Raw genomic sequence first — 21,840 nt, forward strand, 5'->3', positions numbered from 1 at the left:
GCATGTCACTCTTCGTCCCTCTTTAATGTGCACTTTATGATGGGAATAAAACTGAGTTAGTGTATCACATTTGGCACTACACAAGTCAACATGGCATGCAAGGTGTACTGCAGGGTACAAATGTGATCTTGGCACCACCACACACTCATTGTGGTGTCTGTAAAGATGTGATTTCAAAGCTGCTAATTATGCGAACTTCCTGTTACAGTCCTGGATGCAACAATGAAGAAACAAGTTAGGGGTATTGATGTGAATCCTCATGTGCCTCACATAGGCCACCGGAGTACTACATTGCTGCCCACATAACTGACATGCAAACATGCTGACAAGTCAAAATGGATAGTCTTTCAGCATTGAAAAAGTTAACTCAAAAAATCTCAACAACAGCAAAAAATCTCCAACAAAATAAAAAGTAACATTGCAATACAAACAAACATACAAAACAACACTAAAATTTTGAACAGGAATTATTCTTACTGAGTATTCTATCACTTAACTTATTCTATCAAACTTGAATCAAAGCAATCCAAAATACAGCCAACATTAAAGAATCAAAAGAAAAACTCCCCTCAGAATAATTATGTACTAATTAGAACAAGCTTACCCAAATTTGCAAGCAGAACGTTACCGAAATAAACGTTTTGTCTAATATACATTGAAGGTATATTAGGCAATAAATGAAAAGATAGCAAGTTCAAATTAGCAAGTGAGATGATGATAATTTTAGCGTGCTACGACATCAATCTGACTTCGATGCTACAGTATTTAATGGCTTACGTTGCAGAAGAGATTATATTATCATGTTTATTTGAACTTACCTTGTATTCGGGAAATATCTGAATCAAATCCAGCTAGATGCTATGATGCCGTTGGCATGTTACGAGTTTAGCACTGAAATGGATGTAAAACAGTCACAATATCAGCATCCACAATTATTACAGTTATTTGCAATTGCAAGCGTTTATTTTGTGTAAAGGGAGCAAGACAAATGTGCACTCACTGGTTAAGTCACAGGATGAAGACGGATGAAAATCCACATGCTTGCTTTCTGTTCTTAAAATACTGTTAAGTACTGTTTTCTTTCCTTTATGCAATAAATACGGTAAAATACCATAATATTTTGTCTGTGTCATTTCACCAACCGTAAAAAAACAGTAATGCACTGCTTTTGAACATAACAGGATTATACTGTTGAAATTTTGACATAAATTAAGAGCAATTTTTCAGCAAAAGTTCAACTTTACTTCATATTTGTTATCTGAGTGTAGATTAGATATGTCAAGACATCTGATTTTGTTGGATAATATATTGTCCCAGAAATTATTATGATAAATAATATTATTGTCATTTTAAGACCACTCTTTGCCACTGACATAATGATGATATAATAGCATAATAATGCAGGTACACTGTTTCAAAGCACATTTTAAATCTTTAGAATATATTGATATTGGCTTGTTTATGTTAATTGGCTTTTCTCTCTCTCTCTTTCAGCTTAAAATCAGAATGTTTTCACACTAGATCTGTGGAATGCAGCTTTCAATCCAAGTCCTTATTGAACGACTTTCCGTCTGGATTGATGCAGTCATCAGGAAAAAAAACACCTATTAGCTTCAATAAATTATCTTTATCTGTCGCTGTGTGTGGAGCAGCTGCCTGAGCCTCATTTGCTTAAATAATGAAATATATACAAAATTAGAGTTCTATTCAAATTCTAGGACAGGTGTTATGTCCTTATAGTGTATATCAGAGTTTTAAATCAGTTTTCCACAAGAGAGCGAAATGAATAAATACAAACCAAACAGTGCTCTGAACAACTGGCTATAAAAAAAGTGCAGTTTTTTTTTATATATATATATCTTGAAAAATACAAGGTACTTATAAAAATTCATTTGTAGCTTAAGGGGAAGTATTAAAAAATAAAACACAGGATTCACCTAAAACATGTTGAACACAATTTCACTTTAAAGACATTAATGTATATGTCTTTCAGGACTAGACATCTTTTTTTATGTCTTCCACATAGACATTGGCAAGATTTAGAATATCTCTCAGTGCTGTGAGGATGAGAATTTCAATATCTGGATCTTGAGTAACTGATTCAGAGTAGTTCTGCACAGGGTAGATGGCATTTAGTGGGATGCCTATGGTATTTCTGCACACGTATACCTGAGGAAATAATGATCAGCATGTATTAAATGAAATTCTATTCAAATTGTAAAGACAAAATACCAGCGACACCAGAGTGGGCGCAATGAGTAAATACAAATCAAACAAAGTGCATTTATTTTTAAAGCACATATAAAAAATGAAATAAAAGGCCAGTTCCATTCTTTAATTTTTTACACAGTTTTAGTCATATTTGTTTTTTGAAGAAAATATCCTTCACATTTAGTCTATGATTTAATCATATCATATTTATTCATTTTGTTCAAATTTACTGCAAAATAACATCAAATTTTAGTCAGCAACATTTTAGTTTACCGGAAATTGCAGAAATTAAACCAAATATTCACACATTTTATATCTAAAACATGCAACAAAAGTATGTAAAAACTGCCCTTGTGAAAACCTGATCTCCAGAAATAATAATATTACAATAAGTAGACAGTAGTAATATGAGGTCTTTATGTTGTAGTTCATGAGGTCATGAGGTCTTTATGTTGGAGTTATTCTGTTTGAGCGGTGTGTACAGGTGAGGAGGTGAGAGAGCTGGACAGATAAACAGGCTGCATGAGGAAGCATTGGCTAAAAAGTATAAAAGTCATTATAAGATAAATCTTAAAAGATCATTTGATAAAAAATAATTTGTAGGTTAAGGAGAAGTTTTAAAGGATAAAATACAAAATGCACTTAATGGTTGTCCACAGTTTCACTTTAAACCTCTTTAATTTATATGTCTTTCAGGACTTTTTTTTTTTTTTCCATCTCTCGTTCCACATAGTCATTGGAAAAAATTTAGAATATCTCTCATTGCTGTGAGTATGAGCATGTCAGTATCTGGATCTTGGGTGATGGATTCAGAGTAGTTCTGCACAGGGTAGATGGCATTAAGAGGGATGCCCACGGTATTACTGCACTTGACTACCTGAGGAAATAAAGATCAGAGTGTGTTAGATGGTGAAATACAGAATACTGCTGGAGACTCGACTTTAGAAGGAGTGAGAATGAGATCATTAAGATGTGGTCACTTAACTCTAACCTGAACCTTGTGTGGACCTGCCAAATGTTTAAAAGTGTGAAATATATGTGTGGGGCTATTGGTTGTGTTAAAAACTTCGCCAGACACATAAACACAAACACACACACACACACACACACACTGATTACCTTCTCTTTGATCTTCTTGCTGTAGTAGATTTTCTTTAAATCCTTGCTGACCAGCTCACAGGCTTTATCCACCTTGGTCATGACAATAACTTGAGGGATTCCTACAAATTCAAAATTAAATTCTTTAATATTTAAATAATTTTCATGCTTGGTTTCCTCTATTTTCTGTTTAACTTTCACTGAGATAATTGTTCATGAGTTAGAAAACAGAGACTGGTGAGGAAAACTTTCTAGCTTCTATAATGTAACTTAGAACAAGAACTTTGTTTACAGAGGTTCCACAATAATAAACATGATTATGAATGGATAAAGACTATGAAACTATAACAATCCAACCCACAGCTCCCCTTCCAGGCTGCCAGAGGGAACTATCACCCGAGTTCTGAAACCACTTCTGGTTTACTTCCTGGCTTTGTGTGCCTAAAAACCATGTTCACACTAATGCTGGTGTGAAGTATTTTATTCATTTGCATTGCCAGGCCATTTTCTTTGCTCGTTATATTTATTGCTTTCTGTGTACCAACATTTTTTTTTGAATCACGTTCTTATTTTGCCTGTTTAACTTGCTGACTATTTTCTTGAGTTTCTTGCCTGCTACCTAGACTATAGGATTATAGGATTGTGTTTTGGATTTACTGTTTATGATATTAAAAGTCTGCATATGGATCCTACACAGCCTGTTCCTGATCCATCATTATAGAATACTTCGCCTGCTATGGATCAAGTGAACGTAATTCAGCTCCAGGCCAAGGTGAAATGCTAGCAGCATATCAGGTACAGCTAGCTTCACTGCAAAATGCTAACGCTCACCTGCTACAAGCACTGAGTGATCTTGATCCCAGAAAAGTTCAATAGCTCAGTTCGAAAAGTTTGATGACTCAGTCGATAATCATCAAGATTTTCTCCAACAATGTGACATTTACTTTGCACGCTAACCAGAGACGTACCAGGAGGATGTCACAAAGTGCACCTTTCTGCTAATGCTCCTCACTGACAAGACACTGGATTGGGCCTCCACATGCTTATTTTGTCTAGCAAATTAAGGTCGTATTGAAATACCCTGCAGCGGAGAGGACCAGCCTGGTGCAGCCAAACCATGTGCCTCATAGGCCTGGCTGCTTGGAGACCAGATTCCCAAAGCAGATCAACAGGGAGGGGGACTTATGCCACAAGCTCGAGCGGTGGACATAAGTTCTCAGGGCCCTTACTAGGCAAAGCAAGTGCAGCCTCTCCTGTTCCATGGACTCATGGGGTGGAGAACAGAAGGCCTGCAAGATTACCCGATGACCGGCCATCCTGGGCACTATAGGGACATATCCCGCCCTAGGGTGCAGTATAGCCTTGGACATGCCAGGGACAAATTCAAAACAGGTGGGGGCAACTGATAGAGCCTGCAGATCTCCTACCATTCTAAGGGAGGTGAAAGCTAAAAGCTTTAGTCTTTAGGGTCAGAAACTTCTCAGAGGCTGACTCCGTGGGCTCAAAGGGAGCTGCCCCTCTAGGACCACAGAGAGGTCCCAGGAGGAGAGGCATCGTTTGCAGGAAGGCCTCAGCTGCCTGGCACTGTGCAGAAAATGAGAGACCAGAGGGTGCCTACCTAAGGAAGCCCCAAGGATAAGTTTGTGGCTCACAGCAATGGTGGCCATGTACACTTTTAAAGTAAAGTGGGACAGGCCCCGAAAAAGGCAAGACTGCAAGAACTCCAGCACTGTACCAACCAGGCAGTGAACTAGGTCCAGATCACGCTGACTGCACCAGAGGCAAAAAAGCTTCCACTTCAGAGCATACAGCTTGTAGTGGAGCAAATCAGCAAGGTCAGAAACTGGGGTCTTTTCCACATAAGAAGTGTACAAAGCCAGTGGCACGTAACTCTTATGGCACTGAGGGGATGCCTGCGGGGATGAAAGCCTGCACCCCTGAGCCAGAGCTGAAATGTCCAGGTAATTTATTACACGGATGCCCTGTAGATGCAGTGGCACCAGGGCAGCATCCATGCACTTTGTAAATGTGGGTAATGACGGGGATAAACACAATACTGGTATGTTCTGCCCCCTAGGGCAATCCTGAGAAACTTCCCAAGTTCTGGGAGAATATCTACATGAAAATAGGCATCTTTGAGGTCTATCGTCACAATCCAGTCCTCTGACCTGATTTACAACGTGATAAGTTTGAGTGTGAGAATCTTGAACTTGAACATCTTTAGTGCACAGTTCATAGCCTGCAGGTCCAAAATTGGATGCAGCCCCGTCTTTCTTAGGAATGGCAAAATACCAGCTGTAAAAATCTGAGTCTCGATCTGGTAAGGGGAATATGTTCTAAGGCCCCCTTTTAAGAGAAGTTCCTCTTGGAGGAACGCGGTTTAGTGTTTGCCAAAAACAGTGGGCAACACTCCCCGAAACAGAGGAGGACGGCTGGCAAACTGGATCCTGTACCCTTTTTCTATGAAGTCAAGAGACTCCGCCTTCAGAGCAGAGGACAGGGTGGCCTTAAAAACAGCAAGGGCCAAACTGTCCCGAGCCATCAGAGAGGTGAAGCATGCACACGCCCAGAAAATCTATGGCCACTTCCAGGACAGCGGAGACTCACATGTGGCAGGGCATTCAGGCGATCACCAACTACAGGACAACATCACCTGCCTGTGACAGTGACACCTCCCTCCCAGACATGCTGAATGACTTCTATGCTCAGTTTGAGGCACAGAACAGCGTTACAACGAGGAAGACCACCCCTCCTCCAGAGGACCAGGTGCTCGGTCTCACCACAGCTGACATGAAGAAAATTCTATGCAGAGTTAACCCACGGAAGTCTGGACCAGACAACATTCCTGGCAGAGTGCTCAGGGAGTGTGCAGAGCAGCTAGCAGATGTCTTCACTGACATCTTCAACATTTCCCTGAGCAGCTCCATCGTCCCAAAGTGCCTCAAGACAACGAGCATCGTCCCTGTGCCTAAGAAATCTATGGTTTCCTGCCTCAATGACTATTGTCCTGTCGACTCACACCAATCGTGATGAAATGCTTTGAGAGGCTCATCATGAGGCACATCAAGTCACAGCTACCACCCTCACTGGAACCCTTGCAGTTTGCGTATCATCCTAACCGCTCCACAGACGATGCCATCACCACAACCCTCCATCTGGCCCTCACACACCTGAACTGTAAGCACTCATACATATGAATGCTGTTTATAGACTTCAGTTCAGCATTCAACACAATCATCCCTCAGCATCTGATTGAGAAACTGAGCCTGCTGTGCCTGAACACCTCTCTCTGCAACTGGATCTTGGATTTCTGGATCGAGAACAGCATCTCCAGCACCACCACGCTGAGCACTGGAGCTCCTCAGGGCTGTGTGCTCAGTCCACTGCTGTTCACTTTGCTGACTCACGACTGTGCAGCAATGCACAGCTCCAACCATATTATTAAGTTTGCTGATGACACAACTGTGGTAGGTCTCATCAGCAAGAACGATGAGTCAGCAAACAGAGAGGAGGTGCAACAACTAACAGCCTGGTGTAGAGCCAACAACCTGTCTCTGAAGATCAACAAGACTAAAGAGATGAGAGCACAGAGTGACCATTCTCCGCTGTTCATAGATGGATCCTCGGTGGAGATCATCAAGAGCACCAAATTCCTTGGTGTTCATCTGGCAGAGAACTTCACCTGGTCACTCACACCAGCTCCATCACCAAGAAAGCCCAGCAGCACCTCTACTTCCTGAGGAGGCTAAGGAAAGCCCATCTCCCTTCCCCCATCCTGACTGTGTTCTACAGAGGGACCATCGAGAGCATCCTGGGCAGCTGCATCACTGCCTAGTTTGGGAACTAGGAACTTCAGACCCTTCAGCGGATAGTGAGGACAGCTGAAAAGATCATCGGAGTCTCTCTCCCCTCTATCACGGACATTTACACTACATGCTGCATCCGCAAAGCTAACAGCATTGTGGATGACCCCACATACCCTTCACACATACTCTTCACCCTCCTGCCATCTGGAAAGAGGTACCAGAGCATTTGGGCCCTCACAACCAGACTGTGTAACAGTTTCTTTCGTCAAGCCATCAAGCTCCTCAACACCCAGGACTGAACTGTACAAAACTCTCTCTCTCTCTCTCTCTCACACACACACACACACACACACTCTCTCACCTATGTGGACACACACACATAACTTATATTGTTCACTACTTATTGTACTACCTCAACCCTGTTAATATTTCATCTCGCTATATATATATAAAACAAACAAAATTATAAATGCAACATTTTTGTTTTTGCCCCCATTTTTCATGCTGAACTCAAAGATCTAAGACTTTATTTTATGTACACAAAAGGCCTATTTCTCTCAGATATTGTTCACAAATCTGTCTAAATAATCCATCCACCTCACAGGTGTGGCATATCAAGATGCTGATTAGACAGCATGATTATTGCACAGGTGTGCCTTGGACTGGCCACAATAAGAGGCCACTCTAAAATGTGCAGTTTTATCACACATCACAATGCCACAGATGTCGCAAGTTTTGAGGGAGCGTGCAATAGGCATGATGACTGCAGGAATGTCCACCAGAGCTGTTGCCCATGAATTGAATGTTCATTTCTCTACCATAAGCCGTTACAGGCGATCACCTACAAAGGCGTTTCAGAGAATTTGACAGTACATCTAACCGGCCTCACAACCGCAGACCACGTGTAACCACACCAGCCCAGGACCTCCACATCCAGCATCTTCACCTCCAAGATCGTCTGAGACCAGCCACCCGGACAGCTGCTGCAACAATCGGTTTGCATAACCAAAGAATGTCTGCACAAACTGTCAGAAACCATCTCAGGCAAGCTCATCTGCATGCTCGTCGTCCTCATCAGGGTGTCGACCTGACTGCAGTTTGTCGTCGTAACTGACTTGAGTGGGCAAATGCTCACATTCGATGGCATCTGGCACTTTGAAGAGGTGTTCTCTTCATGGATGAATCCCGGTTTTCACTGTATAGGGCAGATGGCAGACAGTGTGTATGGCATTGTGTGGGTGAGTGGTTTGCTGATGTCAACGTTGTGGATCGAGTGGCCCATGGTGGAGTTGGGGTTATGGTATGGGCAGGTGTATGTTATGGACAAGGAACACAGGTGCATTTTATTGATGGCATTTTGATTGCACAGAGATACCGTGACGAGATCCTGAGGCCCATTGTTGTGCCATTCATCCACGACCATCACCTCATGTTGCAGCATGATAATGCACTGCCCCATGTTGCAAGGATCTGTACATAATTCCTGGAAGCTGAAAACATCCCAGTTCTTGCATGGCCAGCATACTCACTGGACATGTCACCCATTGAGCATGTTTGGGATGCTCTGGATCGGTGTATACGTCAGCGTGTTCCAGTTCCTGCCAATATCCAGCAACTTCGCACAGCCACTGAAGAGGAGTGGACCAACATTCCGCAGGCCACAATCAACAACCTGATTAACTCTATGCGAAGGAGATGTGTTGCACTGTGTGAGGCAAATGGTGGTCACACCAGATACTGACTAGTTTTCAACAGATTTAGACAGATTTGTGAACAATATTTGAGAGAAATAGGCCTTTTGTGTACATAGAAAAAGTCTTAGATCTTTGAGTTCAGCTCATGAAAAATGGGGGCAAGAACAAAAGTGTTGCGTTTATAATTTTGTTCAGTATATATATATATACAGTATATATATATATATATTACAATCATATATGTTATTAGTTACCTGGTTTTTCTACTGTTTCTCAAAGATGTACATCATTTCATTTTATTTCATTTCATTGTACACTCCATTGCACATGTTCTTTTTTTTTCGGTGCTAAGTGTCCTGTTTTTGTGTTGTCTTTTTGTATATATTGTTTTTGCACTGTCTTGTCCTTGCTCTGTTTGCACCTAGTTGCACACTTTGCACTTTATGTGGCTAAGACAAACTTCTGTCCTAGCTCTGTGTTGTTATTTCTGTGTTCAAACTTTATGTTGTATGTTTATGTAGCACCAGCTCCTGGAGACATGTTGTTTCATTTCACTATGTACAGCATCAGCTATATGTGGTTGAAATGACAATAAGGCTTCTTGAATCTTGAATCTTGAATCTAGGACCCACTGAGACACATATGGCAGAAGTTTCCACACTGCCAGGTTGTCTGAAAGAGGTGTCAACCTCGTACTGAACTCCCCGTGCCCTGAAACAGTGATCTGGCAGGCACAGACCCAGGGGATAGATTCATGCAGGAAAAGGGAGCGAGGGTGAACCCTACTGACCCCAGAGATGCCAGAGGTGGCACGGCAGGAGGTAGGAAAAACCGCACTAGGGAAGACGTTCCTAGGAACCTCACCTGATGGTCCTGGGCCTGAGCATGCTAGCTGGCCTCCCTACACACCAATGGGTGGGCATGGGCCGCCACACTAGCCCTTCTTTCCACTTTGTGTGAGCTGGAGCGGCTGGAATTATAAAGTATTGCGGTGAGGTATAAAACCTCTGAACGCCGCCGACTGGCACTTCACCTCTGGTCAATGACCATACTCACTGCATTGCCAAACAGGCCCTGAGGCGAAATCAGGGCATTTAGGAGAAAGGACTTATCTCTGTTCTTAATCCCTGTTAAGTTCATTTTTAGAGAGGACAAGAGAAAGAGAAGGACCCGTCTCTTGTTCCGCTTCTGCCAACTCAACCTGCAATACCCATGACTTAAGGCACAGAAGCTTGGCCGGAAAATACAGCCAAGCGGGATCTGAGTTTATGGAGAGAAAGTCTCTCGCGATGCATGCAGACAGCTCCGTCGAGAGCCAACTGGGCATGTGTCATCCTCCATGACAAAACGGGAGCACGGATGGACACACCTCTTAAAATTTTTGCTCACCATAATATCTCTTTTTTTATCCTTGTCTTTTAAATATCTTCTTTTTCCCTAGTCTGGACAGATAGGACAAACAACCAACACACAACACAGAGCAAAGTAGCTGGAGTAATGTGATGTAGATGCCCTTAAAGGGACTTATTTGAGTGTATTCCCATTGTCACGTCTCCTATCTGAGCCTTTAATGAAGCATTTCCATAGCTTCAGTCATGATGCAGCATTGAATTTCCTCGAAACTTCAGCTCCCCAGCATTCCATGCACCGTTGCCTCTCTCAGTTATGGCAGTGGACAATCAACCCATCAGAGGTGGTTACATCAGCCATCAGACTCTCCCAATTGCGCTATGGGTAGGACTGTTCCATACAGATGAATTCTGTTTGTTCTATTATTCCCTGTCAAGCCCATAATACTGTGGTTTCCCTGGCTCCAGGCACATGACCCCTCGGTCTCTTGGCAATTCAAGAAAGTACTTTTTTGGTCACTAAAGTATTTGCAGCACTGTTTGAGGATGAATATTAGCCTATCTTGCTGTAACATCTCCGTGGAGAGCCCTTAACTCCCGTCCCCTGTGCATACTCAAAAGGAACATCATGATTTAAAGGAAGTTTTAACAAAGACCGAGCCATCACTCTACCACCAACCCCCCACCCCTATCGATCATGGGACTGTACCCTTGAACACATATCTCCCTCGATACAGTGTATACCACCTCTCAGTACCAGAAACCAAGTACATGGAATATACATATATCAAAGAACTCATACCACTCACAGGCAGTCATAAAATGGCCTATGCCTACTAATATAAAAAAACTACAAAAATTTCTTGGCATTGCAAACTTCTACAGGTGCTTCATCTGCAATTACAGTTCTGTGGCCAGCCCCAGTCACAGCACTGCTGCAGGGCAAGCCTAGAAAGCTTCACTGGCCCATCACGGCCCAAAAAGCTTTTGAGGAATTAAAGCATTAGTTCACAATAGCCCTTATTTTTGCAACACCCTGTCCTTAACACCCCCTTAGTCATAGAGGTCAATGCGTCTAGCTGTGGCATCAGGGATGTGCTTTTGCAGCACCAGGGCTCCCAGGACAAACTCTGTCCATGCACCTACTTCTCCAGGATGGTGATCCCCACTGAAAGTAACTATGAAAGAGGCACTGAAGGAATGGAGACATTGGCTGGACAGGGCACAGCATCCTTTACAAGTCATCCTGGAATACCTCAAGAGTGCCAAAAGACTTAACCCCCATCACGTCCGGTTGTCCATCTTCTTCACCAGGTTTACACTGCACTAATCTCAGGGCACCTGAGAAAAAATTCCTTTTGGTGGCTAATGTAATTGGCTAATGTAATTGTCATTGGGTGGTAATGTAAAAAACTATGTTGAAATTTGTCACACATGCACTCAAGTAGGAATGCCACACCAGTTCCCCTGCTGCCTACTGGAACCACTTCCATTACGCTGCTATGTTTATATTTATATCTATGCCTATTTCTATTTGCACTACCTCAACCGCTGCTACTCATTTACATCATTTCATTTTTATTCCATTCCATTTTTTTACATTTCACTACACATGTTCAGGGACACACCACCATCCTGGTCACAGTGGATCGGTTCTCAAAGGCCTGCAAACTGTGGCCCCTGAAGGGGCTCCCAACATCCATGGAAACTGCCAAGGTGCTCATTAACCATGTCTTCAGGAACTACTGCATACAAGAGGACATTGTATCAGACCAAGATGACTCTGAAACCACCATCACTTCCCTCTTCCCACTGGATATTGATGCCGCACGAGCCTACATTGTGCACTCTATCCTAGAATCACAGAGAAGGAGGGGAAGGCTCCAATACCTTGTTGGCTGGGTGGGGTAACAATCCAACCCATAGCTCCCCTTCCAACCATCACCCAAGTTCTGAAACCACTTCCGTTTTACTTCCTGGTTTCTGTGCATAAAAACCATGCTCACACTAACACTGGTGCAAAGTATTGTATTCATTTGCCAATTACCAAGCTGTTTTTTTGCTTATTATAGTTATTGCTTTCTGTGTACCAACCTTGTTTTTGTGTTTTTGCTTCACACTCTTATTTTGCCTAGTGTTTCAGATTTGTTTACCTCGCTGACTGTTTTCTTTGATTTACTGTTTATGATATTAAACGTCTGCATATTCCCGATCAATCATTACAGAAATATTGTAATAATGTGATATTCTATTGTTTCAATAATAAGGGAATTTACAGTGATTTGTAAATGGATTTACCCAGCAGGCTAGCGTGCTCTCTAATTTCCTTCACCTTACAGATGTGGTCTTCCATTCTTGAAACAGTGTCCGCAGGTAGAATACACACCAGACAGTGAGCTTTATCACACAAAGTTGGCTCCTTTTTGTATTTTGGATCGTCTTTTTTTATGGATGTGTGTGAATTAAACTTAAACATAAAACATAAAAAGTTAGTTACAATTTTACCTTTTAACATGAAAGCCTGATCTTCACTGTAGTAAAATGTGATTATTTTGTTTTGAATGGGAAGAACAAAGACAGTCTGTACAGTTACACAATCAATGCATGGTGTTAATAATCTTTCCTCGGGTGCTAGAAATAACATACTGTATTTTAGGAAAGTGCTTTAGTGCATCAGCAAATGACAAGAATATAATGTACTTACCACATACCCATCTGAAATGTGTCCCTCAAGGGCCTGGATGATGTCTTCCTTTTTTATTCCTCCTTCTGATATTTCAATCCCCATGATGTCAACAATCTCCAGAGGATAAGACTGATCGCTGCCCTTCTTCACCTTGTGTATGTTTAACTAAATTACATGGTTAGAAATTGTATTCCTTTAATTGCACAGACATTTACACACACGCTCCATCCGCAACAGCCAAGCCATCAGACTCCATACAGTAGTTCCCAGAGATTGGACTGACACACACACACACACACACACACAAACATTATATTCAACTGTACATCCCTGCACTCACACTGCAAATTTTTTGCACACCACCTTTTTTTGCTGATACAAACTGTTGCTAACTGTCTCATGTTTACAACCAAAGCATCTTTAGTTTCACCCAGGACCGCGTTTCCTGTCTACCACTGTTTCCTGTCTACCACTGGTTACACAAGTTTGCACACATGCACTTTATGTGGAACTGTGTTAATGTACTTAGCCCTTATTTGTGGATTTTATGTAGCTCTGTGTTCAAGTAGTACCAATACTTAAGTCCTGAAGGAACATTGCTTAATTTCACTATGAATTGCACCAGCTATGCATGTCTGAAATAACAATAAAAGCTTTTGACTTGCTGTAGCAATTCAGCATGAGGAACAGGACGCATGTATGGTTGATTCTAATCTACAAAATACATTCTAGCAACTAGAAGAGCGATTGCCAGATACTGTACTCTTAATTATTTTCCTCAGAAATGCACAAAGAGAAAAAACAATTATTATTCCTTATTCCTTAATTTATTTATTTAATTATTTATTATTTTGCTTAAAGGCATGTTTAATGTTTAAAGCTGATTGTCATCTTTTGTGTAATACTGAACAAAATCTGGCAACCTCAGAAATAGGACAGCTTTTGGATCCCCAGCTCTGAACACTAGACTATGAGGATTTTGCTTACATAATGATTAATGACACTGAGAAGAAGAAATGTGCTCAGACATATCTGAAGGACTACAAAACATCTGTTGAGGAAGGATCAGGATGGGAAGAAAATATTTCTGTGGAAGTTCATTTATATTGTATACTTTGAATAATTTAACCCTGTTTTGACATTGTGATAGTAGTAGTGATAGAATTGGAACTGATACAATCTAGTGACTTGCTGAATTTAACATATAAACAGTTTATAAATGACTTAGAAACTGTTGTATTATTAATTCAGTGGTTATTATTTAATATAGTATCTTGTGTACAACTCTCTGCCTCGTAACTGGTTGCTACTTACTGTTTTCGTGAAGGTTGTTCCTGTAAGGTTGGAGTTTTCCAAAGCACTCATGGCATTACGCCCTAAGAGGAGCCTCTGGACCGAGTTGATAAAAGATGATTTCCCAGCTCCTGTTGGTCCATACAACAAAATCCTGAGGACCTCAGCGCTGGGTTTGAATTCTCTCACGAAATCCAGGAGTTCATCTTTTCCACTGGGAATCAGTAGAAAGTGTTTTGTAATTAGAATTAAAATGATTCAAGTCCTATAGCATAATAAACAGTGAAACAATGTGCAGCGATTTCAATATAGAAAAAGAGAGGAAAAGAGTGGATTTATCACACTTTATTACACGTTTCTTAAAATGAAAAGACATTTCAGCACATCGGAAGTGAGGTACGTTTACTTTTTTTTACAGAAAATATTGGCTAAGTAATAGTTTATGGAATGAATTGAATTGATCATAGATTCTTACCTGTCCATTATTCTCCAAGGTCTCTGGAGTTCTTAATGCAAGAACATCCATTACATACATACATAAATACATAAATACGTTAATTAATTAATTAATTAATTAATTCTTATTTTGTGGAGTAACATGATATAGTTTTTTTTTATCAGCATGCTGCTCATTCTTCTGGCTAAAACAATACATTGTCTACCCTAGTTTATGTCAGTTTAATATATTTCACATATAAAATTATAAAGGTTTATTTTTACTCTAAAAAATTATCTAGTCTAATTCAGGAGCACAGAGTGTAGGACAAATATTAGTATGTTAATTCATGGCTACCTACCCCCTCACACAAAACATTAGAACCTTTCATATAGCTTTTAGACTTAATTTCATTGTACTTCAGTAATTCTGTGTTTTCAATCATTCTCAGCATTATTTGACTTTATAATATGTCTGTAAAGGATTGTTGTACACAAAGTGTGAGTGTATTGGGGGTGCATTTCAGTGTTTCTCAATTCTGTTCCTATTGTACAACTTGTGTTTTTAATGTTTTCTTTGCTCATAAACCTATAAATGCATGATGCATGATTTCTGTGTCCCAGCCCTTTTAATAATAATATTTTGCAGTGTAGTGGTAAAAAATATATCTTGTAAAATTATACTATCTAAGCATTAAACCTTCTGCCAATCTCACCACAGCACTACACACCACTGTATTTGGGTAAAAACACCTGATGAGCTTACCAACTGGTTCAGGAACTCTCTTATCTGGAACCAGAAAAATAACAGTGTTTAACATCACCTCGTTTCCTGTCAGTAGCTACACCCCAAACTGTGTACCAGCGCACTAAATGTCAAAATAAAATGGTTACAACATCTTTCGGTCAGTTGAGCTAAAAAATTTAGTATGATTTCAAAAACGTACTCCAGGACCAGGTTTGTGAAATTATGATCTACTTCATTATTCTCTTTCTAACTCGTGTTTGTGTTTAGATTTAAAACTTAAATCCTTAATGAAAAATCTCGAAATGTTTCAAAGATAAAGCTCACCTGGTGAGGAACGAGTCTCAGTGGACATTCCCTTCCCCATTTCTGTCTAATATTTCACTGGTGATGTAGGTGATGAATGTTACATCAGTGTAACAACAACAACAACAACAAAACAATTACCAAATGAATATTCTGTGGTATCATGAAGAAACTGTGTTCATGCTTTTACTCCAAAAGTGTACTTGTGAACTATATGTGCAGTACAAATCAGTCATTCAATATTGCTAACGTTTTAATAAAATCTCACTTACCTTAGACGGTTGTGCTGCTCTCAAGTGTACTCAAGGGTGCCTTATGCTTTCTTTTGCTAAATAGTTTCACTTTCAGAGTAACATACACTGTGGTTTACTGTCCGCATGCTTCTAATGTATATTATTAGTTCAAGCCTTTCAGGCGAGTCCCAAGGGAATCCTTCTGCAACATATGCCACTATTTAAAAAAAGTAAAATACAAGCTGTAACATTTTGACAAAAAACTATGGCATAATAATATTTTGAGGTTAAAAAGGTAATATTTTCTGTTGTTTGTAGATGAATTGAATTATCAGTTGATTGAATAATCAATCCTGAATGGAGCAGAACTGATCAACTTAAGCCTCCCTGTTTTCACATCAATATTACATATTACTTTCAGAAACGATGATTTTATTTCTACTCGCAAATTTGCGTTTGTTGACAAACACAACAAAATTTCATGGTCCAAATGACAAGCAAATGGACATTCTCATACGGAGAAATGAAACTGATTTCAAAACATTTCTATCTAGAGTAGCTTTAAACAGCTGAAAAAGCCAAAACCTGGAGCCATGTTACAAACGGATTAAGATATAAATCAAATAAGGTGAAATGAAAACTAATAGAAACAGAATATTTACATTGTCAAATCACTGATGTTTGCTTACATGTGCTTTTATTTTTGTTCATTTTATGCCTCTTCTTGGAGATAATTATACTCAAAAAGGAAAGGATACGTATTTCACATGTTACTCTGATTCATTAATTTGTCTGCATTCATGAACTAGTTAACACTAGTTAAGACTTAGTTTAGACAAAGTGCTGTAAATTTATATGTTGGCCAACAGTTTCTTTAGTGCAGACAGTATTAGGACAGTCTTTAGTGATATTCAGGACACCTTACCGCTCACTTCCCTCGGCTCCACCCTCATTCATAAACTGTTGCTCGACTCCACACCCTCTTCCACAAGGTGATGTAAGGAATAACGGTTTAAACTGAGAATGAATAAAATAATAGGCTAACAGCATTCAGTCAGAAATAGGGCCATATCCCTTATCCCTTTTTTTACAGCAGCTGGTACCCAATAAAATGTGATTAATCTGAATGGACGAGTTAAATATGGGGGGAAATATAACAAATCAACAAATAGCTTTAATTATTTTCCTCTAAAAGCACTTTTTGTATTTCAGTCAACAAATTATTTATATTTATATTTATTTTTCTTATTTTTTGCTCACATGGTTTGGATAACTGGAGAACACATGATCCCACCTTCTACAATGTGACTGGTTCCCAAACATGATGTAGTCCTCTGATTGGATGCTGAGCTGTCCGGAAAATTGCACAGTTCTAATGGACTTCATTAGAGGTTTTTTTTGTGTGACGGGTATATTACTATATATATATATATATATATAGTGAAATACTCTAACTGCCGGACATCTTCACAGTTGAGTGAATTGCTAACTTAGCTACAATTACATTATCTTCAGTTAATTTTAATGCACCCTATGTTGTGGCAAAGCACTCCAAGTCCCCATTCTGCAGTCTGGTATTTTTCTCAGTTTTTTTCCATTTTTCATAACTGAACTGATAAACATTGAATCTTGAGTAAACTTTTTAAGGGATGTTTCAAAATTGTTTCTCATTCTGAGGTGAGATTTCATTGTGTATGCTTTGTTTTTTATGTTGTTGTTTTTCCTGAGTTGATCTGTCAAGGTGAGCAGGTGAGGAACCAAATGCAGAACATAGTCAAAGTTTAATAATGTTAGAATGTTTAATCGAAAACCACGGTTAGGCCAAGTAACTCAAAATACCAGCACAGTCCAGAGCTGAAAGGAGGCAGAACAAATAAAGGCAAAACAGATAATAGAAAATCCTTCAAAAGTGATAGGACCAGGAGAACCAGCACGGGAAAGTCACAGAAATGATCCAACAAACAACAAAACTGACAGTCACCTGTAATTCCAGCAGCACTAATCTGACAGGGGACCTCCAACCATCAATAACAAAGATCCAACAGAACATGGGCTTCAGGAACAACAAAGGGCAGGTCAAAAACAGAGTCCAGGTAAACAGTCCTGAATCCGAGAACAGGTACAGTGCAATGAAGGGCAGGCAGGAAATCACACCAGGAAATCAAAACACCAGGGTCAAACCAGGAGAAGCAAGTCGAAGCAATGTGGGATAGCTAGTCAGACACACAGAGCAAACTGAGAAGACCATATGGCAAGGAGCATGTGGAGCCCACTGGCTTATATAGGGCTGAAAGCATAAAATGTTGGAAACCAGAAGTGAAGTCACGAAACAGGAAGTTGCGTCGTGGAAGCAGAAGTGGCGTTGCGGAAGCGGGAATGCATGCCATATGACCTGACATGATCATTTAAAGCAGTAATAATTTGTCCCAAGTGAACTAAGAATTTGAAGTGTTTCCATTTTTAAGATTCTTAAGGGATTTGTCACGTTTCAAGTGTGACTTTTTTTTTTTACTGTTGTGTTGATTGTGTCGATTCAAAGGACAACACAAGGCTGTAGAATTCCTTTCTTTTTATTTTTACATACTTTCACTTAATTGATTATCTAAACAGAGGTTAATAATTATATAACAAGAATAAATGCTATTTGATTTCTTTTACATTTATTTACAGAGTACCTTTTTGCTGAGAGCTGTCAGGGAGTAGGGCTATCTCTTTCACATTATTAGATCTGGGGAGCGAGAAGCAGTATTAGACAGTGTTTCACATAGGCATTTTCACTTCAGGGAGCCATTGTGTAACATTACCATACCTGAAGCCTACCATTGTCAATCCGTAGTGTCCTAACACAATAACGTAAGAAACCACATACACACATTAGTGCGTAGAAGGACCAGACAGCCTGGGGAGCTGGAACCAGGATCCCTTCATTGTTCAGGCATCCAGGGCATCAGTTTTTAATTCTTACTGTTATATATGCTGTACCTCCTGTATATCTTGAGTGACAGATGTCTCTTCCAATCAGCGTATGAAATTTTTGGTTTGTCTGGATTGTCATTGTGTTTTGGATTTTAGTAATTTGGTTTTGGATTTTTTATTGTGTTTTATGATTTGTTATTTTGTTTTTTGTACTTCTTGGCCACCGTAGCCTGGGTTGCAGAAACACATCTGATTCATGTCAGGTCCATTTCTTATTTCTTTCTTATCACATTAATGGCTGGATGCGTATGCATTGCTTACCTGGGGAACACATGGCACCAGGATGCACTATGGGAAGAAGGCGAGCCGGTGGAGGCGGTGTCATGCTTTGGGCAATGTTCTGCTGGGAAACCTTTGGGTCCTGCCATCCATGTGGATGTTACTTTGACACGTACCACCTACCTAAGCATTGTTGCAGACCATCTACACCCTTTCATGGAAACGGTATTCCCTGATGGCTGTGGCCTCTTTCAGCAGGATAATACGCCGTGCCACAAAGCAGAAATGGTTCAGGAATGGTCTGATGAGCACAACAACCAGTTTGAGGTGTTGACTTGACTTGAATCCAATCGAGCATCAGTGGGTTGTGCTGGACAAACAAGTCAGATCCATGGAGGCTCCACCTTGCGACTTTATATCAGACTCTCCACATCAAAGCTAAAGTCTCAAAGTTTTTTTCTTTTTGCCTGTCCTCCATGAAATCTTTTTTTCCATAGACACTTGTATACTAGACTGATCACCTGGCCCCACACATCCATGGCTATCAGTCATCTTGGCATACAACACACGTTCCAGCTGCTCAAAGTTAGATACTGGTACCCTCTCATGTCTGCATATGTTCACCACTGTTCAGTGTAACACCTGTGCCCAATCCAAGGTTCCCAGAATCCTGCCCACTAGCAAGCTTGTCCTGTTGCCCACACCCCCAACAGCCCAGACTGCACCTTACCCTAGACTTCCTCACTGACCGACCTAAGTCCAAAGGTCATGCTGCAGTCTTAATCATAAATAAATTTTTCAGATCCCTGCACCTTATCCCTCTCCACAGTTTCCCATCATTTCAATGCTGCCATCAAAGACTGTTTTGCCATTGATTAGTGAAAAATGGTAAATGGTAGAAACAAGAAGGACCAACAAAACTCAAGGCGATCGCCACAGAAGCCAAAACCCTCAATTTCAACCAGCAGTCTAGCTAGTCACTTGTGACCTGTGAAAACCACACCTATACAAAAAAATACATTAGGCCCTTAATAGTGAAGGGACAAATCAACAAGATAATATACAGACTAGATCTCCCCTGTTACTGGCTCATAGCTCCCACAATTCACATCTCACTACTGAAACCTGTAATTCCAGGCCCAGTGGGGATCTTTGCTGCATACTGTGTACATCATCAGCTGAAATGACAATAATAGCTTCTTGACTTGACTTGATCTGCCCTATATCATTCCATCACTTCTCCTAGACATCAAAGGTTAACCAGCATACCTTGTCAAAACAGTCTTAGACTTACTATGAAAAATTCCAGACTTATCTATCTCATCAAGTGGGAGGGCTATGACCTGAAGGAACAGTGCTGATTTCAAGCTCAGTTCAGGACATACCCATCCCTGACCTCAGCCCAGCCCACAACCCAGAGGCGGACTCACAAAGCTATGGCACCCAGAGATAACCCCACCCACACACACATACACATCATCCTCAGACACAAACTCCATTTCCCAGAAAACACCATGGCCACATGCACATACAGAGACTGGTTAAAAAAAACTCTTCATTGCAATCAAACCTTCTAAAATATTGTTCATTCTTTACACTTTTTCTGAAATAACCTTTTGTTCATTGTTTTGATCTCCTGGTTTGACCATTGTTTCTGTTGTGATTACCTGTGTTTTTGCTATTACTGTTTGCTGATCATCTGACCTCTGCATGTTTTTCTAAATGTGATTTTGTAAACCTTTTAGACTGTCTGCCTGTTTTTTCATTAAAGCTGTTGCCTTGAATTATATCCGCATCTGCAAAATTTTGTGACAGACATTATCTTTAACTCTTAATTGCTTTAGTATTTAGGTTTGAGGAGCAAGATGTAAATGTGTGATTCTAATAAAAAAAACTGAAAAAGCAATGGATAAATACTGTATGGTTTGCTCAACAAATGCAACAACCATAGAGAAAAAAGACTTCTATTTCCATTTTCTCTCTCTTTTTCCCCTTATTTTAAACACACTTGTGCTAGATGATACTCAACAAAATCTAGCAACCTTTGAAAGGGGTCCTATTTTGATCTCAACTCTGAATGCAACCATATAAGGATTTGGTTTACATACTGATTGTGATTCTGATAAGAGAAGAAATGTGCCCAGACATATCTGGACATGGAGGAATGGAGGAGGAACAGTCTAATATAAAGGAAAAGGCTGAAACCAGTAAAGACTTCAAAACATCTGTTGAGGCAGGATCATGAAGAAAACATATCTGCTGAAGTCTAAGTTAATTTATAGTGTATTTTTTGAATAACCCTGTTTGAAATTGTCATAATGATTATAACTTTATACTCTGGTTAACAATGCACATGTCTTTTTCAGTGTCCACAATGAAACATAAACTATCATATTCTTAATTCTTAAAGGTTATCCGAAATACTACCTTGTGTACATCTCTATACCTTTTAATTGGTTGCTACTTACTTTTTTTGTGAAGGTTGCTCCTGTAAGGGTGGAGTTTTCCAGAGTGGCATTACGCCCTAAGAGGAGCCTCTGCACCGAGTTGATAAAGGATGATTTCCCAGCTCCTGTTGGTCCATACAACACAATCCTGAGGACCTCAGGGCTGGGTTTGTATTCTCTCAGGAAATCCAGGAGTTTATCTTTTCCACTGGGAATCAGCAGTAATCGTTTATCAGTGCCTGTTATTATACATTTCTTAAAATCTTTGAATATTTTGAGGAAATTTTTTATCTGATTTGAAGTGAGATATTCTCAATATATGTTTATGGACAAAGTAGTAGT

The 21,840-nt window shown here is 40.1% G+C and overlaps 1 protein-coding gene across 1 annotated transcript; it reads right to left on the reverse strand.

Annotated features, from left to right (window-relative positions):
- Positions 1-1,923: 1,923 nt before the first annotated feature.
- LOC131346535 (interferon-induced protein 44-like) lies at positions 1,924-21,559 on the reverse strand. The gene is made up of 5 exons (XM_058380017.1): positions 21,520-21,559; positions 12,863-13,009; positions 12,457-12,625; positions 3,331-3,431; positions 1,924-3,088 (listed from the first exon to the last, which is right to left on the reverse strand). Exons 2-5 carry the CDS (start codon positions 12,944-12,946, stop codon positions 2,945-2,947), a joined length of 498 nt encoding a protein of 165 aa, XP_058236000.1. The 5' UTR covers positions 12,947-13,009; positions 21,520-21,559; the 3' UTR covers positions 1,924-2,944.
- Between the last annotated feature and the right edge of the window lie 281 nt (positions 21,560-21,840).

Source organism: Hemibagrus wyckioides, linkage group LG26, assembly GCF_019097595.1.
Source record: "Hemibagrus wyckioides isolate EC202008001 linkage group LG26, SWU_Hwy_1.0, whole genome shotgun sequence".
NCBI lineage: Eukaryota > Metazoa > Chordata > Actinopteri > Siluriformes > Bagridae > Hemibagrus > Hemibagrus wyckioides.